The following is a 20,267-nucleotide window of genomic DNA, read 5'->3' as shown; positions in this document are numbered from 1 at the left end:
ATTCTGTTTTCTTATTCTTATATAGGTAATACATATATATACGCTATGTATACACATATTTATATATATATATATATAATATTAGAGTCAGGGTTACAGATTCACAGTTGTCAAATGTTTGCCGCCAACTACATCCTATAGTTACAGACTGTATGGCACCAACATTTATCAGTGGCTTAACAAATTGACCTTTGCCACCATTCGTAGTATTTCATAATAAAAAAGACCACCCTGACCGCCCGCTGGCTTATACACATTTGCTTTTACTTATTTAAAAGCAGCTGGATATCGGCGTCGAGCAGTCTCGTGTCTAAACAACTAAACGGTGTATTACAGCAAAATAACGTTTTTCATAAAATATTCCAATAATTATATACCTAGTATTCCGTCTTGGTAATATATTATATTACATTAGCAGTTTACCGTAGTACATCAGTACCATCATATAATAATATTTTTTAAGTAACTGCTTTGAGTAACTCATGATCCCAGCCAAATAAGAATTTAGTGAAAAATAAAGACGGCTAAAATAAAATAATAAATTTAAAATCGAATTTCAAAACGATGGTAGACACTGCGTTTGAATTACAACTCTGAAGTCTTAATAACACGCATAAAATAAATTCAAGCATATTAACCGTACGTTGGTACGATGTTTGGTTGTCATCGATGCTTCTGTCAATATTGTAATATTCTCCATACGTTCGTTACAGTCGTCACACAATTAGTGTAATTTCGACGTTTACGACGAATAACTGTCCCCTAACGTGAGAGGTGTTGCTGACATTGTCGAAAACGATAAAGATTTAATTCGATGCAGAGAGTGACACTTTAGTCATCGAGCCGTCGTGGGAGTGCGCGGGCTTAGGTATAAACTATATTGGCGTCGGTCACATTTTCGCGCCTCTTTATGTCGCTTTTCTTTTTTCAACTCCGAGCACCGTGCGTTCACGCACAACTTTCAGGCGTAAACATGGCGACCGCGAATCCGTGAGGAATATACGCGACACACGGTTATATGCCCACAATAAACGTGTGCACGTGCACGGACACGTAAAAACGATCGTCAAAAAACGGCAGCAACACACCGTAGTGATGTTTTTTTCGAATTCGAGGACCAAATCTAAGACTCTTGTCGTAGGCACCAGGCACGTCGCGCGTATATTTATTTGTGTGTGTGTTTGTGTGTGTGTGTGTATGTGCGTGTACGTGTGACCATGTAGGTATATTGACGTTGTGTACCGCAAAATACTTTTGGATACCCCTCGTACCTAAATGGTTTTATATCGCGGTCGTCGAGAAATCTGGTTTCCTGAAATAAGTAAACCACGCCCCATAATCTATCTTCTCTCCCACCCCCACCCTTACAAAACTGCCAAGCGCACACGCACTCGCAAACCCCGCAAACCAATCCCCCCACCCCGCTCATCACGTCCGGTTCGAGCGGACGCCCGTTTGTCTGCCGATTTCCAGTGGCGGCGGCGGCGACGGTGGGCCGGTCGGGTCGGACGGTCACACGTGTGACGGCTTAGGTACACACACGCGTTTTATTATGTTTATATTATGATATTATGTACGGGCACAATGGACCGCCGGCAATACCCTCCGAAGAGACCCTGCGGTCATCATTTCACTATCATCTTCAGTTCGGTTCGGTCGTGCGCATCATACTTTTGTGCGGCAGCAACGTCGCTGTACGAGTTTTCACTGTTATTTGCGAACGCCGATCTCCTATGCGCTAATAGATCACGCGGTGCATTAATATATTGTTTGACCGGGACGACATCATAGCTGACCGGCGAAGTGCGTGTCACGTGACTCCGCGATAGGTATAATAATAATATTATGTTGTAGATCCGTGTATCGCCGACTTCGTTTCCGTTCGCTTCCACACGCACATGGTTTTTTATGAAATGACGTCATCGGGCCCGACTACATCGTCCGCCGGGGCACACGCAACAGGTAAGCCACAGTTGTTTACATCCCGTCTTAACTACACTACGTATATACGGTACGACATGACAGGTACACGGTTTGTACTATACGTATACGTCTGCGATCATATTATTATTGTGTGGTTGTACGTCGACACACATACACATAATATTGTGTCATTGTTCATTAGTACATTACTGATTGAATAGAATGTAGACAGTAAGTACCGCTGTAGTATTGTGGGCGACTTTTTGAAAAATTGTGCGAATTCGTTTTTTGCTTGTGCGATATTCACTGAATTTGAGAAAATGTTTTTTCCCCGTTGACACGCGCCCATTTGGTCAACGTTGTTTTAATAATGAAAAAAAATAATTAATGGCGAACGAATGGGGAGTAATAGGTACGCATTATCAGAAGATATCAATACATAATGTGTGTTAACAATTGAATACCTACAATAATATCATATATAAATAACCTATTTGGTTCATCTATTGGCATTCAGTGGCTGCCGTGACGGTTTTAAAAAATTCCATTTTTTTACACATAATCGCTTACTATTTTAGTACATTGGATTATATTTTTTCAATATAATATGGTTTTCGAATCACTGTTTTTTTTTTTTTTAATTGTAACGGTTGTCAAATACCAAGATAAACTAAAGAATTTAAATTAATGATTGATACTAAAATTCAAATGCTTTATAAGCATAACTTCATAATACCACATCCCCGTAGATAATCGAACAACAAAATGTAGTTTTGATAAGTAAAAAATAAATGTATATTGTTATAAACCTTTTAATGTCTATAGTCTACACTGCCAAACACAACTTTAACATTTATTGAATAACACAATATTAAATCAAATAACGTATAAATATATCAATTATAGCTAATAGTGGATTAATAATACTTTAAGCGGGAGGGAGGAACAAATGATACATGACTACATGATACATAAAAATACGCAAAAAAATAATATTTTTATTATAATATAGCTAAAGCCGTATTGAGCGTATTTACATTTTATTAGGTATAATTTTTAAATTATTTTAAAAATAGTTCAATATTTCCCTTAAATTATTTTTTTGTAATATGTGTATTTTAAATTAACCAAGTCCCAATGAAAGAGAGATTTCTCGCATTAAAATCACCTTAGTCATTAACAAAAAATAGAAATAATAATCGGAAACTAATTAAAATGTTAATACACTTGTAAATTGTAAGTGAGTAATACGTTTATACAAATACAGAACATCTTAGTAGTGTACCTAATAACTTAAAAGTTAAGCTTACAAGGTAAACTAACAAAAGACAATAAAAAAAATCACTTGATTCTAAATTGAAATGTATTCTACCATTACGTTTTATTATGTAGAATAACATTTAAAAATTAACTACCAATGACAATGATAACTAATTATCTAATAAACAATTTAAATATGTGATAGAATTGTGCCGAACACTCGAACATGATTATAAATAACGCGGATCCACGTTTTTGTGGAAAACAGCGTCTTTTTAAAATTAACTAAAAACAAATTCCAACTCCCTATTAAAGACTATAAAAAAATATTATTGAAAAATTAAAAACCGCATTAAATATATGTATAATGGTGATTAGCTTCTATACCATCTTATTAGATTTCTCATATCCCAGTAGATAGTTATTCATGGTACGCAAAATTAATAAATAACAGTGAAACCATTCCACACGATTTATCAAATATCTTATTATTTAATGTAAGATTAGTCAAAGTGTAATAATTAATATAAGTGTAGTATTTTTATATAAATAAAATTTATATATTATTTAAAATCAGTGGTTAATGGTTATATTTAAATTTTAAATAATATATTTTATGCATATTTTGTGCTCCATTAATAATTATATACTTATCAATTTATTGTTTTTAATTTAGATACAATGGTTATTTTACTAATGCTGTTGGCTATGCTACACACCGGATTGGCAGCAATCACCGGGTACGAAGAAGTAGAAAAAAATTTAATTACAAAATTAGGTACTAATTTTACAATCAATTTATTATTGCAATAATTAATATTCAAGCATGCTCGAATGAAATCATTGTATTGAATTGTTTTATTACAAAGGTTTAACCCGAAGACCTGTGGTAGAAAAAAATATGGAGATACCGCCTGCCACAATGGAACTGTATAAATCAATGTTAGAAGAAAACAATGCAATGACCACTCATTTTCCTCTTCCTGGTTTGCACACAATGTCTGCTAATACTGCTAGGACTTATCCCAACAAAGGTAATTAAGAGGTTTATATATATACGTACATATTATTTATTTATTAAAATGATTGTGCCTATATTCCAAATTATAATAATTTATGTTTTGTATCTTTAAAAATGTTATTAAAATAAAAAAGGTTGATACTAACTTATATTGAATACTACACTATTTCGAGCTAATATATTTTAGTAGAATAATTATCATGATTATATTGTTATAGGATCAGCTCCAAATAACGCTAAATCTAAAAAATATAGGCTACAGTTCGATATAGATTCTATACCTGAGCAAGATCAGGTTAAAGCTGCTGAAGTCCGTTTTACAATGATATACGATACAGAACTACGAAATGAAGAATTTATTCATGTGCTCATACATGATATAGTCCAACCTGGCGCGAAGGGCCTATCAAAACCTATTCTTAGGTAATTATAAACGGACAATAATTATTGTATAAATAATATAAATAAAATGTGGACAAATTTATTTTTTAATAATTATTATTCATAAATTGTTTGTATTCATATAGAATTATCGATTCGAAATCAATTAATATGTCAAAAGTCTCAAAATCAGAAGTCATCAGTTTTGACGTAACACCTGCTATAGAGAGACTGTCGAAAAACAATTTCAAAGAAAACCATGGCATGCTAGTACAATGCGTCACGGAGTCTGGCAGTCATACACACTTGCTCAGCGTGTTCGATTTCGTATCACCTGAAAAGACACTGCTATTGGTCTACACCGATGACGGGACAAGTAAGAACAATGCTATTCTAACTATGTGGTTAACTCGATATTCATGTTTGTTGCGTAGATATATGTAAATAAAAAATAGGTTAAACGTGTGAGATGCGAGGAGTTTTCTTAAGCGCGAAAGTCATTCATTGCTCAAGAGTACATTTTAATAATTTCTATTACTAAATTTTTCGGCGTTACACATATATAATCATAATATAGTATATAGGTTATGGTCACGAAAGTCATCGATGCATATTAATTACCGAGGTTCATTTTATCAACGATTATATTCTATTTTTGCTGGTTGCCTTTCTACTGGACTATTTCGTTTATAACAATTTTACGGTACTATGGGACACTATAATCAAGCCTAACTGAGAGACTTGTATCGGTCAACCGGGCATTCATACGAAAACTCATTGATGACTCTATACTGCCATCCCAAACTTCTAAATCAACTCAACTTTGAGACCTCTAGTTTTCAGTCACGTTAACATTATCCTTTTTTCACACCACTTTGCACCACCAATCATCGTCCCCGTAATAAATCCGTTTTGAGCCTCAGCCATTCTGTCATATAAAACAAAATACAAATAAACCATCGTAATCTTTTAATGTTTAAATGATAAATGACGATTACGTCTAGTAATCCCTCTCCCGCAATTATAGAGTAACATTTCCAAGTGATTTAATAATAACGCTAACGCTCGTTCCGACTACGCTTCGAACTTCGAACACAACGATGCGTATCGATGTATAGTCGTAAAACGTCGCGCGAAACACACGTCATGCAACAATGTCGTTGAATGGGGGGGAGGGGGGAGGCGCATTACAATCGTCTGTATTGAACTGATAATAATGATTATTATAATAACAACGATGCGATAATAATATTATGTGTAATGGTCGTGTTCAGGCGACGAGAAGGGCACGTTGGAACGGATTATGCGGCGGAGCAAACGGTCGGCCGACGAGCCGGGCGGCGGGCCGCCGAAGAGAGCGAAAAAGAAGAAGATCTGCCAGCGGCACTCGATGTACGTGGACTTCAAGGACGTCGGGTTCAGCGATTGGATTCAGGCGCCGCCGGGTTACGACGCGTTCTACTGCCACGGGGAGTGCGCGTTCCCGCTGGCCAATCACATCAACGCGTCCAACCACGCGGTCATGCAGACGCTGATGAACTCGTACAACCCGGCGGCGGTACCCCGGGCGTGCTGCGTGCCGACCAAGCTCAGCTCGCAGACGCTGCTCTACGTGGACGACGACGGCAAGTTGGTGGTGAAGAACTACCCGGAAATGACCGTGGACGAATGCGGATGCAGGTGATGCCGGTCAGGTCACCGTATACGTAATGCGACATTATTGTGTACAATATGCGTACACGCGACGATCTACAACTGTTGGATGACGATTGGCACATTACGTTAGCGTTTCGGTCCGACGTCGTACGCCGCGTTCTGCCCGGGCCGTGCTGCGATACACCCGGGCGCGCGTACGTCTCGTATCCGGTATCCTGTTATTATTATATAACGGCGAAACCTTGTCGTCTCGTTTTCGACCAGGAAACGGTCGACGTATGTACGTGACGTACCACGTTTAACGAAATTTGCGGAGTGTGAACGCGCGTGTTCTTCGTCAAAGTCAAAATCGTCTATTATATTATACATTATGTATAGCGGCACGAACGTTTAAAAAAAAACACCATTTTTTTCCCGTTTTACCTGGACCGAAATCGATTTAAATAAACGTATATTATGTTACAGTACACATAACGCACGCGTGTCAAACATTTTTTTTTTCGCCAATGACGTGTAAACAATAATGTACATATAGAAAAATAAGTGTAAATACCTGAAAATGGGCATAATTGTAAAAAATAAATTATAAGTCTAGTCCAAAACAAATACAATTCAGTTTTGATTGTGAATAGTCACGGACGATTGTATCTTAGACATATTATGTTTATATAAAAAAGTCCTAATACGAATTGTTGTTACTATTATTGCTATTCCTACTATTTAAATTATTTATTTATCATTTATTTTGTTTTCGTTGTTGTTTTATTTAATGGTACAGTGTGATGCGTACTGTACTTGAATAAATATTATTATGTATAATATATTAATTTTTTTTTTAATTGCATTGTACATTGTGGTTTATTTATTTAATAATTTTGATTTTAAATAGCCGAGTCCTGAGTGTCAGTGTTAGTATATGACATGATGCATAAACTTTGATTTATTGACGTAATGGTACTATTAAATAATTCTTTATTCAAATAATATTGCATAGGTATTTACGACCATTAGACGGTTTTATTATTTTTTTTTTTTGTAGATAATTATAGTATATTACAGTGGAATAGCAAATTAAAATATGTTGGTGGTAAGTAGGTAGTAGGTACTAAGAAATTATTGGGAAGAAATTATTGGGAATTCAAATATTTTGTATTTATATTGTATTCATTTAGTATGAAATATTATAATGTTATAAAATTAGTTTGTTTATTACGATTATACAAATAATAATATCGATATCGATATGATGTTCATAAGTTCATTTGATATTGTAAGACTCAATATGTTATAGATAATCTATAATATATGTAGAAGTAAGCATCTATATAAGCATAGAATAAAGAAACTAATTTTGCTTCTAAAAACATTCAGGAAAGAGACACACGTGATTAAAAGATTACGATATGGTTGCTTAAGTTGCTACTATACCATGTGATATAAAATTAATAAAAATTATTCATATTTTTTTGAAATTTTATCCGTTATTTTCAATTATGAAATCAGTATGAATCAATATAAATTGTATGACTTAAAAAATTCTTTATCTATACATCACATAAAAATTGTATTATAATAATGTGTTGAGTAAATATTTAAGTAAAACAATAAGTAGTCACTGTTTCAATACTATTTAGGATCATTTAGCATTTTAAAAATAACAAAAATGTAATTATACCTACATATAAAATTATGTTGTAAGAGAAGTCAGAAACAACAGTCTATTCTGATTTTTAAACAAAATAACTATTAAATTAATTAATTAATTATTATTAAGTGGTAATTTAAGTATAACTAGTAAAAGTATAATAAACAAATTAACTTGAATAAAAAAATTTAAAAAAGTGAGAAAAATATGCATGTTAGCCGGAGACAATTGCATTTTAAAAAGCGAAATAAATTAATCAACATGATAGAAAATATAAAAATAATTAAAGTACCTATATAAAATATATAAGTGCATACTAATTTAAATAATTTAAATACCTCCGACATAAAAAAAAAGATCGATAGATTTCTATATAATATTTTATTATATTCCTAATGCTATTGTTATTAATTATTATTACATAATAAATAGGTGCACTCATCACTCTGCGACCTATATAACTCACATATATATATATCACATATATAAACCTACCATGAAAAATTACATAATTAATACCTTATGTTGTATGCTTCAATACTTATACATGGTTGTAATATAGTATATTGCAAATATGTACGTATTATATTACATAGCAATATATTAATATATTGAACTAGAGTTTAATTACTTAGTAGGTAGGTACTATAGGTACATATACATTATTTAAATTTAAAAAGTAATTATTCAATTAGAAATAACTTAAAAATTACTATAAAAAAAAAAAAATATTTAAAAAAAAAATATTATAATGCACATGTAAGGTACCATCTATGAATATAATATACGGTTAAAGCCGTTTAAAGGCAATGTCCTACACATATTACATACATAACATTTTTCTCGAAACCATATAAACGTGATATTCTAGAACAAGACCAGCGTATAGATTACTATTCATCGACTGTTACCTATTACGTAATTTAAAAATAATACAGACAGATATTCGATTTTTCTTTAATACAAAAAACCCCAAAGAAATTTCAATATTTTCTTGTTTGCAATAAATAGTATTTAGAATAACTTATAATACATATATAAATGTCGTCAACAATCATCTCAGAGCATTAAATATCAATGACAGGTCCATGATTTAGTTTTAGGGGAAGAGCATAGTCAAACTCCAAAATTCAGTAATAATTTTGAGGAGTTATTTCCTTATTCACAGTTAGAATACTTGTTTTTATTGAATTAATAAAACTTAACTTAGGTCAATGGGAAGGGAGCCGAGGCCACTCTGACCCTCTCCCTTAAATCCACCACTGTTAAATATACATATTTAAAATCAATGTGATACTACTTACAAGTTATAACTAAGTACTTACGTGGTAATTAGGTATTATTCCGAAAATTCCTACATCGATTGAGAATTTTTCCAGACTTACCTAAAAATAAACCAGAGTGGTCAATACATTGAATGTACAAAAAACAATTCTGAGCGGATAATTTTCGAAGGATATTGTTTAATTAAGTGTATTATTACTATTATCCTTACTATTTAGCAATTTATGTTTTTGTTAAAAATACGGTACGTTGAATTAATTTTTCGAAAAATATCTCACATTATGAAATAATAATTATTATAGGTATTCATTGATATTAATTATTATTAATTTAATAACTATTACCTATGCTTAAATCAATATAGGCACACAAACTACTATTAAATAATGTAAAATGTACTCATATCGTATTGTAGGTAGTATAAACAATAACAATTTTTTTGTAGATCTTTGTAAAATAAAATAAATAAAAATTTAGCATTTATGACTATAAGTTAAATTTTTAATTTGTTTAAATATTTTGAAAACATTTTTGTTTAGATAAAATAATAATATACGTAACAATGAAAAGTTGCCTAACCTAACCTTGATAGCCCTCATCGGCCTTATTTAACTCAGATACGATTCCCTGGCACTTGTCTTGTGTTTTTTGTCAGTCAAAAGTCTTAAGTCGAAAGCAAATTTAAAGTGTCTAAAAATCAGTTTTCTTCGGTGAAAATCAATGTCAGTTTTTGAAATATATCTGCAGTGAATTGGATACAATGTCAGTACAGTAAATTTAAATGCATTTTCAGTTTGTCTGCATGTAGGATAAGTCTCTACGATAGGGAGGCAATCGGATTTTGGCAAAGTGCGGAAAAAGCTCCAGTGCTAGTCTAATGTGTTTTTTTTTGAGTAAAAAGTGTGAAGTTTAGTAAAACTGAATATGGGAGTTTTGAATATTAGTCATATTCGATGAAAATTAATGCCTAATAGTTTATGGTTAAGAAATATCCTGTTTTCAGCAGATTATATAAGTTATCCTAGTGTTTCAAAAATGTGTTGAATTAATATCTATGATAAAAAGTACTACAGTAGTACATGAATCGAAAATAAACTATAATTCTTATAAAAAATATAACCATTAACATATTATTAACTATTGTGAACCTGGAGAGTGCTTATAAGTTATACTATAATACAATCAATGGAGAAATAGAAGTCATGATATCAATGATAGAACTTAATATTACCTAATTTACACAAACAATAATAAACATATTGCATTAATACATTACCTTTAGTAAATTATCATAAAACTTTTAATTATCTACCTACTATCATTGATTTTATAATATATATAATATTATAAAATCAATGCTACTATTAATCTATAATTGTATTTCATCATTTAAACGAATAACGATTAAAATATTATGAATTATTAAATCTATACAGTAAAATATGCTATAGATATTAAGTACAAAATTTTTTTTGATCGTAATAAAATCTTAAAAACTATTTTATAAAAAAATTTTAATAGGTAACCTATTATTTTAAGTTTATTACCACCAAATAACATACCTCATTTTAGGTATAACAAGTTTGTGCATTTTTTCATACGCAACTTCCGAAACACTTTTGGACACAAAACCATAAGCGCAATACGTTTGGGCGATATGAATAATATAATCTATGTAGCAATTATACATAATACGTCGATTATTGCACGTGAATTTTAGTATTTATAAACATTAATATTATGTGTGTATTTTTATGCCCTTTAACGCAAGATCTTCGAAAATTTATAATTATTAATGTATTTATAATATGTAATATTATTATGTCGTTAAGGACATGAATTGTTAAACCTAAAAAATTATAAGCGTGTCGTGCCAACTTTACGAACATTAAAGATGTAGATACTTATGTACCTTATACCTAGTACCTACCAATTACCATTGTACCACACCCGTAGCTATAATTTACTAAAATAATTATTATATAAGACTACGATAAGTACGATATAGTACTATATCACGGATAATCAACTAAAATGTCGATTTTAATTTATTTAAATATCTCTAGGTATTATAGCTATCCGCTGGCTGCTGATGAGGATTTTACTTTTTACTTCAATTTTATTTTTTTTCATATCACTTAGGTTATTTCATTTACCTTTAAAATAGTTCTGTGCAAGACTTTTATGAAACATTTTAACTAGTTAGTAGTAAATATTATTGGTCAAGAGTGTTAGGGTGTAAAATCCCCTCATTGAAGTACATTGTGACATCAAACAATCAACTAGATGGCAGTGTTGTTTCGTTGAATTACTTTCTATCGATTCTTGATAAATATTAAATTTCCGATTTCGTCAGGTCCTATTTTTTGTCAGGGCAGGCGTGGCGATAACTGTAAAGTGGTCAGTAGTTACTAGTTAGCAGTCGCTACTTGCTAGCCGGTATTCTCAGTGGCTATTCGGTAGTTACTAGTTAGTACTTACTACTTAGCATCTACACAGTAATTATCTGCACTCTGCAGTAGCCAGTAGGTACCTAATCAACAGATATTCTAAAACAATGCCTTTGGCCAGTATAACTCGCGTAGAGAAATTTAGCTCTTGTCATCGGCTCCACAGGTGGGTGTTAAAATCATTTCCATAATTCCTTCTATAATAATAATTTATAATGAATCTTATGTAATTAAAATTATTTGAGAATGTATCTTTTTCCCTTTCTATGAATTGATATTTTATACAGATTAACTCAATTTTAATCTCCATTGCACTAATAATTACTTATTGTTATATTTAAATTAACAATATTAATAGTGGATACCTCTATTTTATATTTTTATGTTTTATATTGATTTAAATGATTGATCATTTATATTTTTTAATCATGATAGACTCATAAATATTATAAAATAAGGTACCTCCTACTTATTTATAAATGAGTAGGTGCCTCTAATAAGAATATTTACAAATAGTGTAGAAAAATGTATGTTTTGTAGGATGCATCTAATTGCCAATATGCATTATTATTTAACAATAAAATAGGTAATTATTATTTATATTGCAGCAACAATTTAAGCAATGAAGAAAATGTAAACATTTTTGGTAAATGTAACAATAAAAATGGCCATGGACATAATTATAAAGGTATTTAAAGTGTTATTTTTCTATATAAATTATTCCTTGTATTTTAAAAATTATTACCTATTACAATAACAATTTTTAAACATTGAAATATATTTTGTTTAAGTACCTACATTAGTAATTAGTTACCTAGACATACAGTTGATGTGTATACTTACCATTATTGTATTTAATATTTTATTATTAACTAATATTAATTATGAAATTATTATTTATTACTCATGGTTATATTGGTTATATTTTTTATAGTTGAAGTTACAGTTAAGGGTTTAATGGATGAAAATACTGGCATGGTCATGAATGTTGCTGACTTAAAAAAGTATATTGACATTGCTGTAATGGAGCCATTGGATCATAAAAATCTAGACATGGATGTACCTTACTTTAAAGATCGTGTTAGTACAACTGAGAATGTAGCAATTTTTATATGGCAAAGCTTAAAAAATGTCATGCATAATCCTAATCTATTATATAAAGTTAAATTATTTGAAACTGATAAAAATATTGTTGTTTATAAAGGTGAATAATTTATTATTTTTGAGTCGTAATAACAATTTTATTGTATTCTCATAAAATTTAAGTTTTTGTAGTTTAATTTATATTTTGTGATAAATAATAATAATAAAAAAATTATTTGCTATTTTCATAATAAATTTTTTATATATTGTACAATTAAATGTATTTATATCTTTTAAAATGATTAACGTGTATGATTAATATCCAAATAAAGTATACTTCCAACAAATAAACAAAATTAAATCATATTATAAATAAAAAATAAGATTATTTTAATAAGAAAATTATTATACAAGTCTTTTTATTAAACTTTTTTTAGATTAGTTTGTAAATAAAATATTTTATGCTAGTCTTTATGATATTTTTCAACGAATATTGCCTGAAATCAGTTGATCCACATTACTTAAACAATCATTAAAAAAAATTTCATAAATTACCTAGTTATTTAATAAATCCAATTGTTAACTATACTAGTTTTTTTATTCATGATACATATAAATATATTATTTTTGCTACTCTTAAAATGTTTAAAACATTGAAATTATGCTAACAATGGATTATTTAAATTTAACCATATATATATTTAAAAAACATTTGTAATTTGTGATTTTCATCATAAGAGTTATAAGAGATTAATGATTTAATATATTGTTTCATGACTTTAATTTGAAAGTTGAAACAGCATTTAATAAATGGTAGTTGTTGTCTATTATAATTCAATAGTAATAATAATTAAAATAAACTGTATTGGTTTTTTACTTATATAACAGAATTTTTCAAGAAGTTTCATACAAAAATATAATATTTTTTTTAAGCTTTCTGATAGGTAAATTGTTTATATTTTATTTTAAAAAATGTTTAGCAAAACTGATTTTTTAACCATCTTTACTTAATTAAAGAAATACTTTTAATTATTTATAAATTATTATGAAAAATTATGAAAATACTATAGGTGCTAATTCTAAGCAATTAAAAAACTAAAAACACTGGACAATAACATTGATTATTTTTTTAACAATATAATTAATATTTTTAAGTGATGAGATTAATTTTTTAATTTAATTTAAAGTATTCATGTATAAAAGTGAGAAATTAATAAAAATTTATTATTCAGAACAATATTTTAATTTCTCGATAACAAATTTAAATTCTAATAAAAATTAAGCTGGCTTTTTAATCAAAGATATCATAGTTAAAATGTTTTTCTTGGCTATAAGATTTACATAGACATTTTACTTGATATCTTTTAAGTCAAAAATTAAATTTGATTACAATATATTATTCTTCATGTTCATGACATGCTGAAATCCACAGAAACTTATATTTTAAAAACTCTATGAAAATTAATGAATAATATATTATTTATTAAACAAATGTAAACAATTAAATCTAAATACATTTTTTTTTTCAAATTAATGTTTAAAAGATATTAATAGTTCACATATTAGGCCTATAAGAAAATAAAGTTGTTTTTCATTAAAGGAATCACATCTATAACTAATTAATCAGATAACTCTTCATTTTCTATTGTACAATTTGATGATAATGTTTCCAGTTCTTCATTCAATGTTTTTAAAATATCCGCTGAAAAGTATAATGAAGTTTTAATAAAAAGAAGTATGTTTATTTTTTTTATACATTATAGCTAGGACTTATAAGTTCATATAGTTGCATATTAATCTGTCTCAGTTATATTAATGTAAGCTAACAAAAATTATTATAAACAGAAATATTTTAAGTTTTTCATCATATTTGGCATAGTAATGGTTTTTTTTTAAATTTATTGAACATTAAAATTTACATTTTTTATTTTTTAGTTATTCTTACTGGTTTTTATTTGTGATAATAATACCTAACTGGCTAACTATATTATTTCTCCTTCATATAAATTATATACTACTATACTTTTATCTTGTTTTGGTTAGGGAAAAACTATTTTAATGTAAATCAGTTGAATACTAGTTTTTTTTTTTTTTTATTAAAGTTTTCTGTTTAATAAATATTAATGTATTTTTTAGTTAGTCAAATCATTATATCTAGGTAACATTCAAAATTATTTTTTTCTTTTTTCTGTAAATGGTTTTAATATAACTAACTTCATGAAATGTCATCTTAGACCCTAACCATCTCACTACACATGTAACCGTATGCATTAGAGATAGCCCTTAAACTTAATATGATTGTTTTTCAATAACTTTGTAATTAATGATTTTTACATATTAAATAACATAATACATATTTATTATTTTGTGTACCATTTTCATTTTCATTTTATACAACAATGAATGTTATATAATATTAAAAATAATTATTTTAAACAAACATCTGAACAAAAGAGTGTATTTATTTATTTATTTATTTGAGTATAAAATTTAAAATATAAGTATAACATTAAGTTTTGAAGATTTTTTTTAATGCATGAACTTATGAAACCCGATAATAACCCTATGACTAGATATAATATATATAAAATAAAAAAATGGGATAAAAATAAATAAATATATATTATGTGAAAAACATTGATTACAAAATTATATTGACTATAAAACAATCATGTTAAGATTAAGGATCACCAACCTTGTGCACTTTTTTTAATTTTATGTGTAATAACATTGATTATAGAATAGATAAATAGTCAATGGTAAAAAGATTTTCTGTGACTAAAATTATATTTATAATGGTCACCGATAGGTAATGTTGTATGAATGAACAATATATTGTTATTATTAATGGTTAATTAAACAAATTCCTATACCAGTTTATGGCAGTCTATTCTATAATCAATAAAAGTAAAATGGTTCCAAGTTGTAGATATTTGATATTGTTTAAATAGCGAAAATAACGAGACATGAAAATGTTTCATGAAATTAGTAGTTACATTAAAATCATTTACAGAAAAAGGAAGTGTATCATTTTGAATTTTATCTACATATAATAATGATAAATTAAAAATACATTAATATTTATTAATCAGAAAATATTCACTTAAAAAAATAAAAGAATTAGAAACTGGTTTACTTTTTATTAAGTTTATCAATACGAAAAAAAAATATTTAAAGTAGTAGTTCTTAAATTTTTGTAGAAAATAGATTTCTGATAAAAGACTTTGGTGAGGAGAAAATCACAAATTCTACTTTTCTTTTGAATAACTTTTTTTTTTTTTACAAAATATCTCTACTATTATGATGCCAGAACCACTTCTAGAGCCCCTGCAACCACATTTTAAGTATATAATTGATACTAAAGAGAAAGAATACAGTTGGGTATTATTATCAAACATAATATTATATTTTAGTAAAAATTATTTGTTAATTATTTTAAAGTAAATACCTTTTTTATTATCCTGAATAATCAATTTTTTTAATTTTTCTTTTTTACGTTTCATTTTCTCACGCTTTTTTTTCTTTTTTATTGCTTCATTTTGAGGACAACTAAATAGATCTTTTTTTGCTGAATTTGGAATTGATTTATCTTCTTTAATTAAATTAAAAAATATTCCTCCAGATGTTCGTCTACGATTACCATTCTAAAACAAAACTATAATAACTAAACTAAAATTCTTAACAAATAATTCAAATATAGTACTATTTATTAATTTAATGATTGTCTAACCTTTATCATTTGGCCACCATTAGCTTCTATTAAACAGGTTTTCTTATATTTATCAAGAATGATTGTCCTATCAATTTTGGATACCACAGATACTATAAAAAAAAAAAAATTGAAAAACATTGTTAAACCATTATAGTATAGATTACAAAACACCATAATAATATAATCATAAATATATTTTTTATCTTTAAATATTTTAGCCTAAAGTATGATTAAATTGTATTTAAGCAAAATAATATATTATAGTTATAACTAAAATATATACGGTTAACCTTAAATTTAAGCACTTAGATTAAAGGGGAGGAAGCCTGTGTCCATGACTTCAAGGTTCAGTATTTTCAATGTTTATAATATAAACATATTACATTTTAAGAAAAACCTAAGGAAAAACAAATTACAGTACTCGACAGTGTATAATATGTGAGTGGGAATAGTATGTATTAGTACTTTATTACCTGCCATGTCATAATCGACATTACCACAGCATGATTTTAACTATTTCCTATTTAAGCAGATTACAAAATAAATGTAAAAATTTATTTTAAAATTTCCAAAACTACAGGAGTTTTCATAAAATGTATAAATATTTTAAAAGGGTAAATATAACACTAAAAATACATTTATTATTTTTACCAATTTTTAAATTAAAGAATAATTTCTAAAAACTCATTAGTTAATAAAAATAAAAATACATGTATTTAGGTAATATTAATATGGTCTTTTAAAACAAATTTTAACATTTATACTATATTATTTTATTGAAAATATATAATGATAATGTGATGTGAGTATTATTATAAAACATTTGTATATCTTTTAAAAGTAGATATTTTATGTAATTATTAAAATAAAATTATCATGTTCAAATTATGCATACTATTTTCATAAAAAAAATATAACATTTTAATATTTTATTTTGAATATAATGAGAATATTATACTAACACGGATTACTAACTATGGTAGGTAATATCATTGATTAAATGTACATAAAATGTATGATCAATAGATATATTATTTTTTAACAGTGGCTAATATTATAATGTTCAAATAAAAATGAGATGGTATATATTTTTTTTTGATCGGACTCAAGGCTGATACTTGCTTATGAGCTCCTTGAGATCTTAATTTGGAATTAGGTGTTTATGATAAAAATACAAATTTAGCAATCATCAAAATATAATTACCACAAAGTAGGGTAAATATGAATTTTAAAATTGATTTAGGGCCATTTATATAATGATTGATGCAATTATTAATAAAAAACTTTGTATTTGAGAGTTAAATCAGATTAATTAACTTAACTAAAATAATAATAAATCTAAGAACATTACATCTAAATATATTTAACCTTCAACATAACTTACACATTAAAATCTTGTTGTGTTCATGAAGATTTATACATAATTCATCTAAAAACTGATCATTAGTCTTTTCTTCAAAATTACAAATATCAGGCAATATTCTACACTTAGATGTATTATCACTATTAGTTCTTTTTTCCACAAATCCTTTTGTATTTCCATATTTATAATTACATTTCTTAAAATCCCCATTTCCATGTGAATATCTTTTCTTTACAACATGATCAGAATCTAAATCATATTCTCCACTAAAATGAAAATATATATTAATATCATCATTTTAATAATTAATTTATAATAAATTCAAACTTACCTTTCTAGTATATTTTCAGTCTTTTTATTTGACTTAGTCGATGAAAAACTTCGTTTTCGTTTTAGTTCACTGTTCCTGAATTTAATTAATATTTGTTTTAACTAAATATTAATTATTATTTACTATTATTGTATGAAATAGGTAATAAATTAGTACCTATAAAAATGAATTGTTTTAAATAATTCATAAAATAGGACATTATTTATTCACTTATTGAAATTTTGAAATCTTCTCAGTCTCAAACAAAATATATTAATTAGTAAATAAATTAATATAATCTTACTTGTACTCATAGTTTGGATCATCCACATCAGTATAAACAGCTGCTTTAGTGGTTACTTCTAGACGAGTTAAGCATCCTTCCATCTGGTCTCCGACAACAATATCTCTCCAAACCGATCCCATTTTATGATTAATAGTTGTAGTAGTTGGCTCTTCTTCAATCTTGTCAAAATCATAGTCTGTATCCAATTCCAATACATCTGAAATGGACTAAAAAAAAAAAAAAATTATTTAATGCTAAAACAACAAGTAATATTTAAAAATAATTATAAAATTGTTTGTTCTACAGTTTATTTTAATTTTAAAATCAAATCTAAGCACACATTAGGTACATTACCTCATTATCAGAGTTGAGAACAGGAGATCTCAAATCCATTATAATATAAATGAAAATTTAAATATCATACAACCTATTTATACTAATATATTATTAACAAAGTTTATACTATTTAAAAACATATTGTACAGTACTAAGTAACAAAAACAAATCATGTTCACAATTTTAGACTAAACATAGTTAGGTACAACATGAGTATTTCGGAACTTCGGAAAAAAAGTTTTTACTTGATACTTATTACTTAAATAATATGTAAGTTTTAATTAAAATTTATATTTTATAACGAATAACGATAACGTACAAAATCGTTCAAAAGTCAACCATCAATGGAACATACCGCATTATGAATACAAGTATAGAATAGTTATCACAGCTGTTATCAAAAAAATTCAGGAATCGGTCTTTCCATGTGAAATCAGTACTCAATGGATGAATGGAGTAATAAATAATAGGTATCAAATATTCAAATAATTGCGTTCATCAATATAAAAAATTTATAATAATAAAAAATTACTTGAGAAATATCGTTTCGTGTGTTTCGACTGTATTTACAACTGCAAGTTATACTCGTATTACCTTTTTTTATTGTTTAAATGTTTATAGTATTCAGTAGTTTTCATTTCCAAAATAATTTTTCTTTTAGATAATCCGTTAAAATAATAGTTAATACTAATGTAATGATATGCTCACATATCATGATTGTAATAGATATTGCTTATACTTAAGTAACTATTCAATAAAATAAATAACGGTCAAGTTGTCGCACGCAGATACATGTTAAAAACCTTATAAACACAATTAATCACTGATGAAAGGAACAATTTATATTATTTGGTCACGTAGGAACTCACACGTAGTTGTGACAATTGACGCAACACGTGTGATCTATTTCGTGTACTGCAAAGGATAAGGGATGGCCCAATGAGGGTCCTTGGTCGGCTTGACCAGGTCGCCTTCGCTCATCAATGCATGAGCACCATCCAAACTGTCAAGTGCAAGCGCATCTACCTCTCGAGCAAGAGCTCTTCACAATACCATCACACAAGATTCTGCAAGCGACAACTGGACTTCTTCCTTTTTCATAAGTTAAACCATTGTTGTTTTTTCTTATTCAAATTTAAGTTTTTCTTAAGTTTTTCCCCAATCAGTGTTATTTTACCTCTTCCTAAAGAACATACAACAGACATTCACTGCGGCAAATCTGGTAAGGTGCATGACTAAAATACTTATTACTACTACAGTTTTTTTTTATACTAAATTTACGTAACGGTGTACTTGATTAATTTTTCGAGACATGACCTCGAGAACCCTCTTAAGATCAGGAGGAAGGTAATAACTATCTTTTAAACTTCCTTTCTATATTTATATTTTATTTTCTTAATTTTTTACGTTATAACACAAATAATAGAAGAATAATTTCTAGATATAATGTTAGTTTCCACAGGAAACATAGATTGAAGAGATCCCCCATGGCCCATATTTATTTATAAATATATAAAAGTAAAATGTACCTGATGGTCATTAAAAATGTTATTTCAT

The 20,267-nt window shown here is 27.9% G+C and overlaps 3 protein-coding genes across 3 annotated transcripts; 2 read left to right on the top strand and 1 right to left on the bottom strand.

Moving 5' to 3' along the window:
- The first annotated feature begins 1,478 nt into the window (after positions 1-1,478).
- Positions 1,479-6,949, top strand: LOC112598652 (protein decapentaplegic-like). The gene is made up of 6 exons (XM_025345175.1): positions 1,479-1,962; positions 3,860-3,961; positions 4,053-4,217; positions 4,423-4,627; positions 4,732-4,961; positions 5,860-6,949. Exons 1-6 carry the CDS (start codon positions 1,899-1,901, stop codon positions 6,267-6,269), a joined length of 1,176 nt encoding a protein of 391 aa, XP_025200960.1. The 5' UTR covers positions 1,479-1,898; the 3' UTR covers positions 6,270-6,949.
- Positions 6,950-11,511: 4,562 nt separating this feature from the next.
- Positions 11,512-12,844, top strand: LOC112598662 (6-pyruvoyl tetrahydrobiopterin synthase). The gene is made up of 3 exons (XM_025345191.1): positions 11,512-11,786; positions 12,229-12,308; positions 12,555-12,844. The coding sequence occupies exons 1-3, from the start codon at positions 11,728-11,730 to the stop codon at positions 12,830-12,832; spliced, it is 417 nt and encodes a 138-aa protein (XP_025200976.1). The 5' UTR covers positions 11,512-11,727; the 3' UTR covers positions 12,833-12,844.
- Positions 12,845-14,262: 1,418 nt separating this feature from the next.
- LOC112598655 (phosphorylated adapter RNA export protein) lies at positions 14,263-18,970 on the bottom strand. Its single transcript, XM_025345181.1, has 7 exons — positions 18,729-18,970; positions 18,393-18,601; positions 18,110-18,184; positions 17,800-18,044; positions 16,434-16,525; positions 16,152-16,347; positions 14,263-14,405 (listed from the first exon to the last, which is right to left on the bottom strand). Exons 1-7 carry the CDS (start codon positions 18,765-18,767, stop codon positions 14,323-14,325), a joined length of 939 nt encoding a protein of 312 aa, XP_025200966.1. The 5' UTR covers positions 18,768-18,970; the 3' UTR covers positions 14,263-14,322.
- Between the last annotated feature and the right edge of the window lie 1,297 nt (positions 18,971-20,267).

Source organism: Melanaphis sacchari, unplaced genomic scaffold (genome assembly GCF_002803265.2).
Source record: "Melanaphis sacchari strain LSU unplaced genomic scaffold, SCAv2.0 Contig49_pilon_pilon, whole genome shotgun sequence".
Classification (NCBI taxonomy): Eukaryota; Metazoa; Arthropoda; class Insecta; order Hemiptera; family Aphididae; genus Melanaphis; species Melanaphis sacchari.
Note: the sequence above shows the minus strand (reverse complement) of the source record. Positions and strands in the feature narration are given on the sequence as shown.

Excerpts from the sequence above, each read along its gene's own strand:
- LOC112598662 (XM_025345191.1), top strand. The coding sequence starts at position 11,728 with ATGCCTTTGGCCAGTATAACTCGCGTAGAGAAATTTAGCTCTTGTCAT. Across the intron at positions 11,787-12,228 it reads TCTTGTCATCGGCTCCACAG|CAACAATTTAAGCAATGAAG; the intron begins GTGGGTGTTAAA and ends TTTATATTGCAG. Across the intron at positions 12,309-12,554 it reads CCATGGACATAATTATAAAG|TTGAAGTTACAGTTAAGGGT; the intron begins GTATTTAAAGTG and ends TATTTTTTATAG.
- LOC112598652 (XM_025345175.1), top strand. The coding sequence starts at position 1,899 with ATGGTTTTTTATGAAATGACGTCATCGGGCCCGACTACATCGTCCGCC. Across the intron at positions 1,963-3,859 it reads CGCCGGGGCACACGCAACAG|ATACAATGGTTATTTTACTA; the intron begins GTAAGCCACAGT and ends TTTTTAATTTAG. Across the intron at positions 3,962-4,052 it reads AAATTTAATTACAAAATTAG|GTTTAACCCGAAGACCTGTG; the intron begins GTACTAATTTTA and ends TTTATTACAAAG.
- LOC112598655 (XM_025345181.1), bottom strand. The coding sequence starts at position 18,767 with ATGGATTTGAGATCTCCTGTTCTCAACTCTGATAATGAG. Across the intron at positions 18,185-18,392 it reads GATCCAAACTATGAGTACAA|GAACAGTGAACTAAAACGAA; the intron begins GTAAGATTATAT and ends AATTAAATTCAG. Across the intron at positions 18,045-18,109 it reads ACTGAAAATATACTAGAAAG|TGGAGAATATGATTTAGATT; the intron begins GTAAGTTTGAAT and ends TTTTCATTTTAG.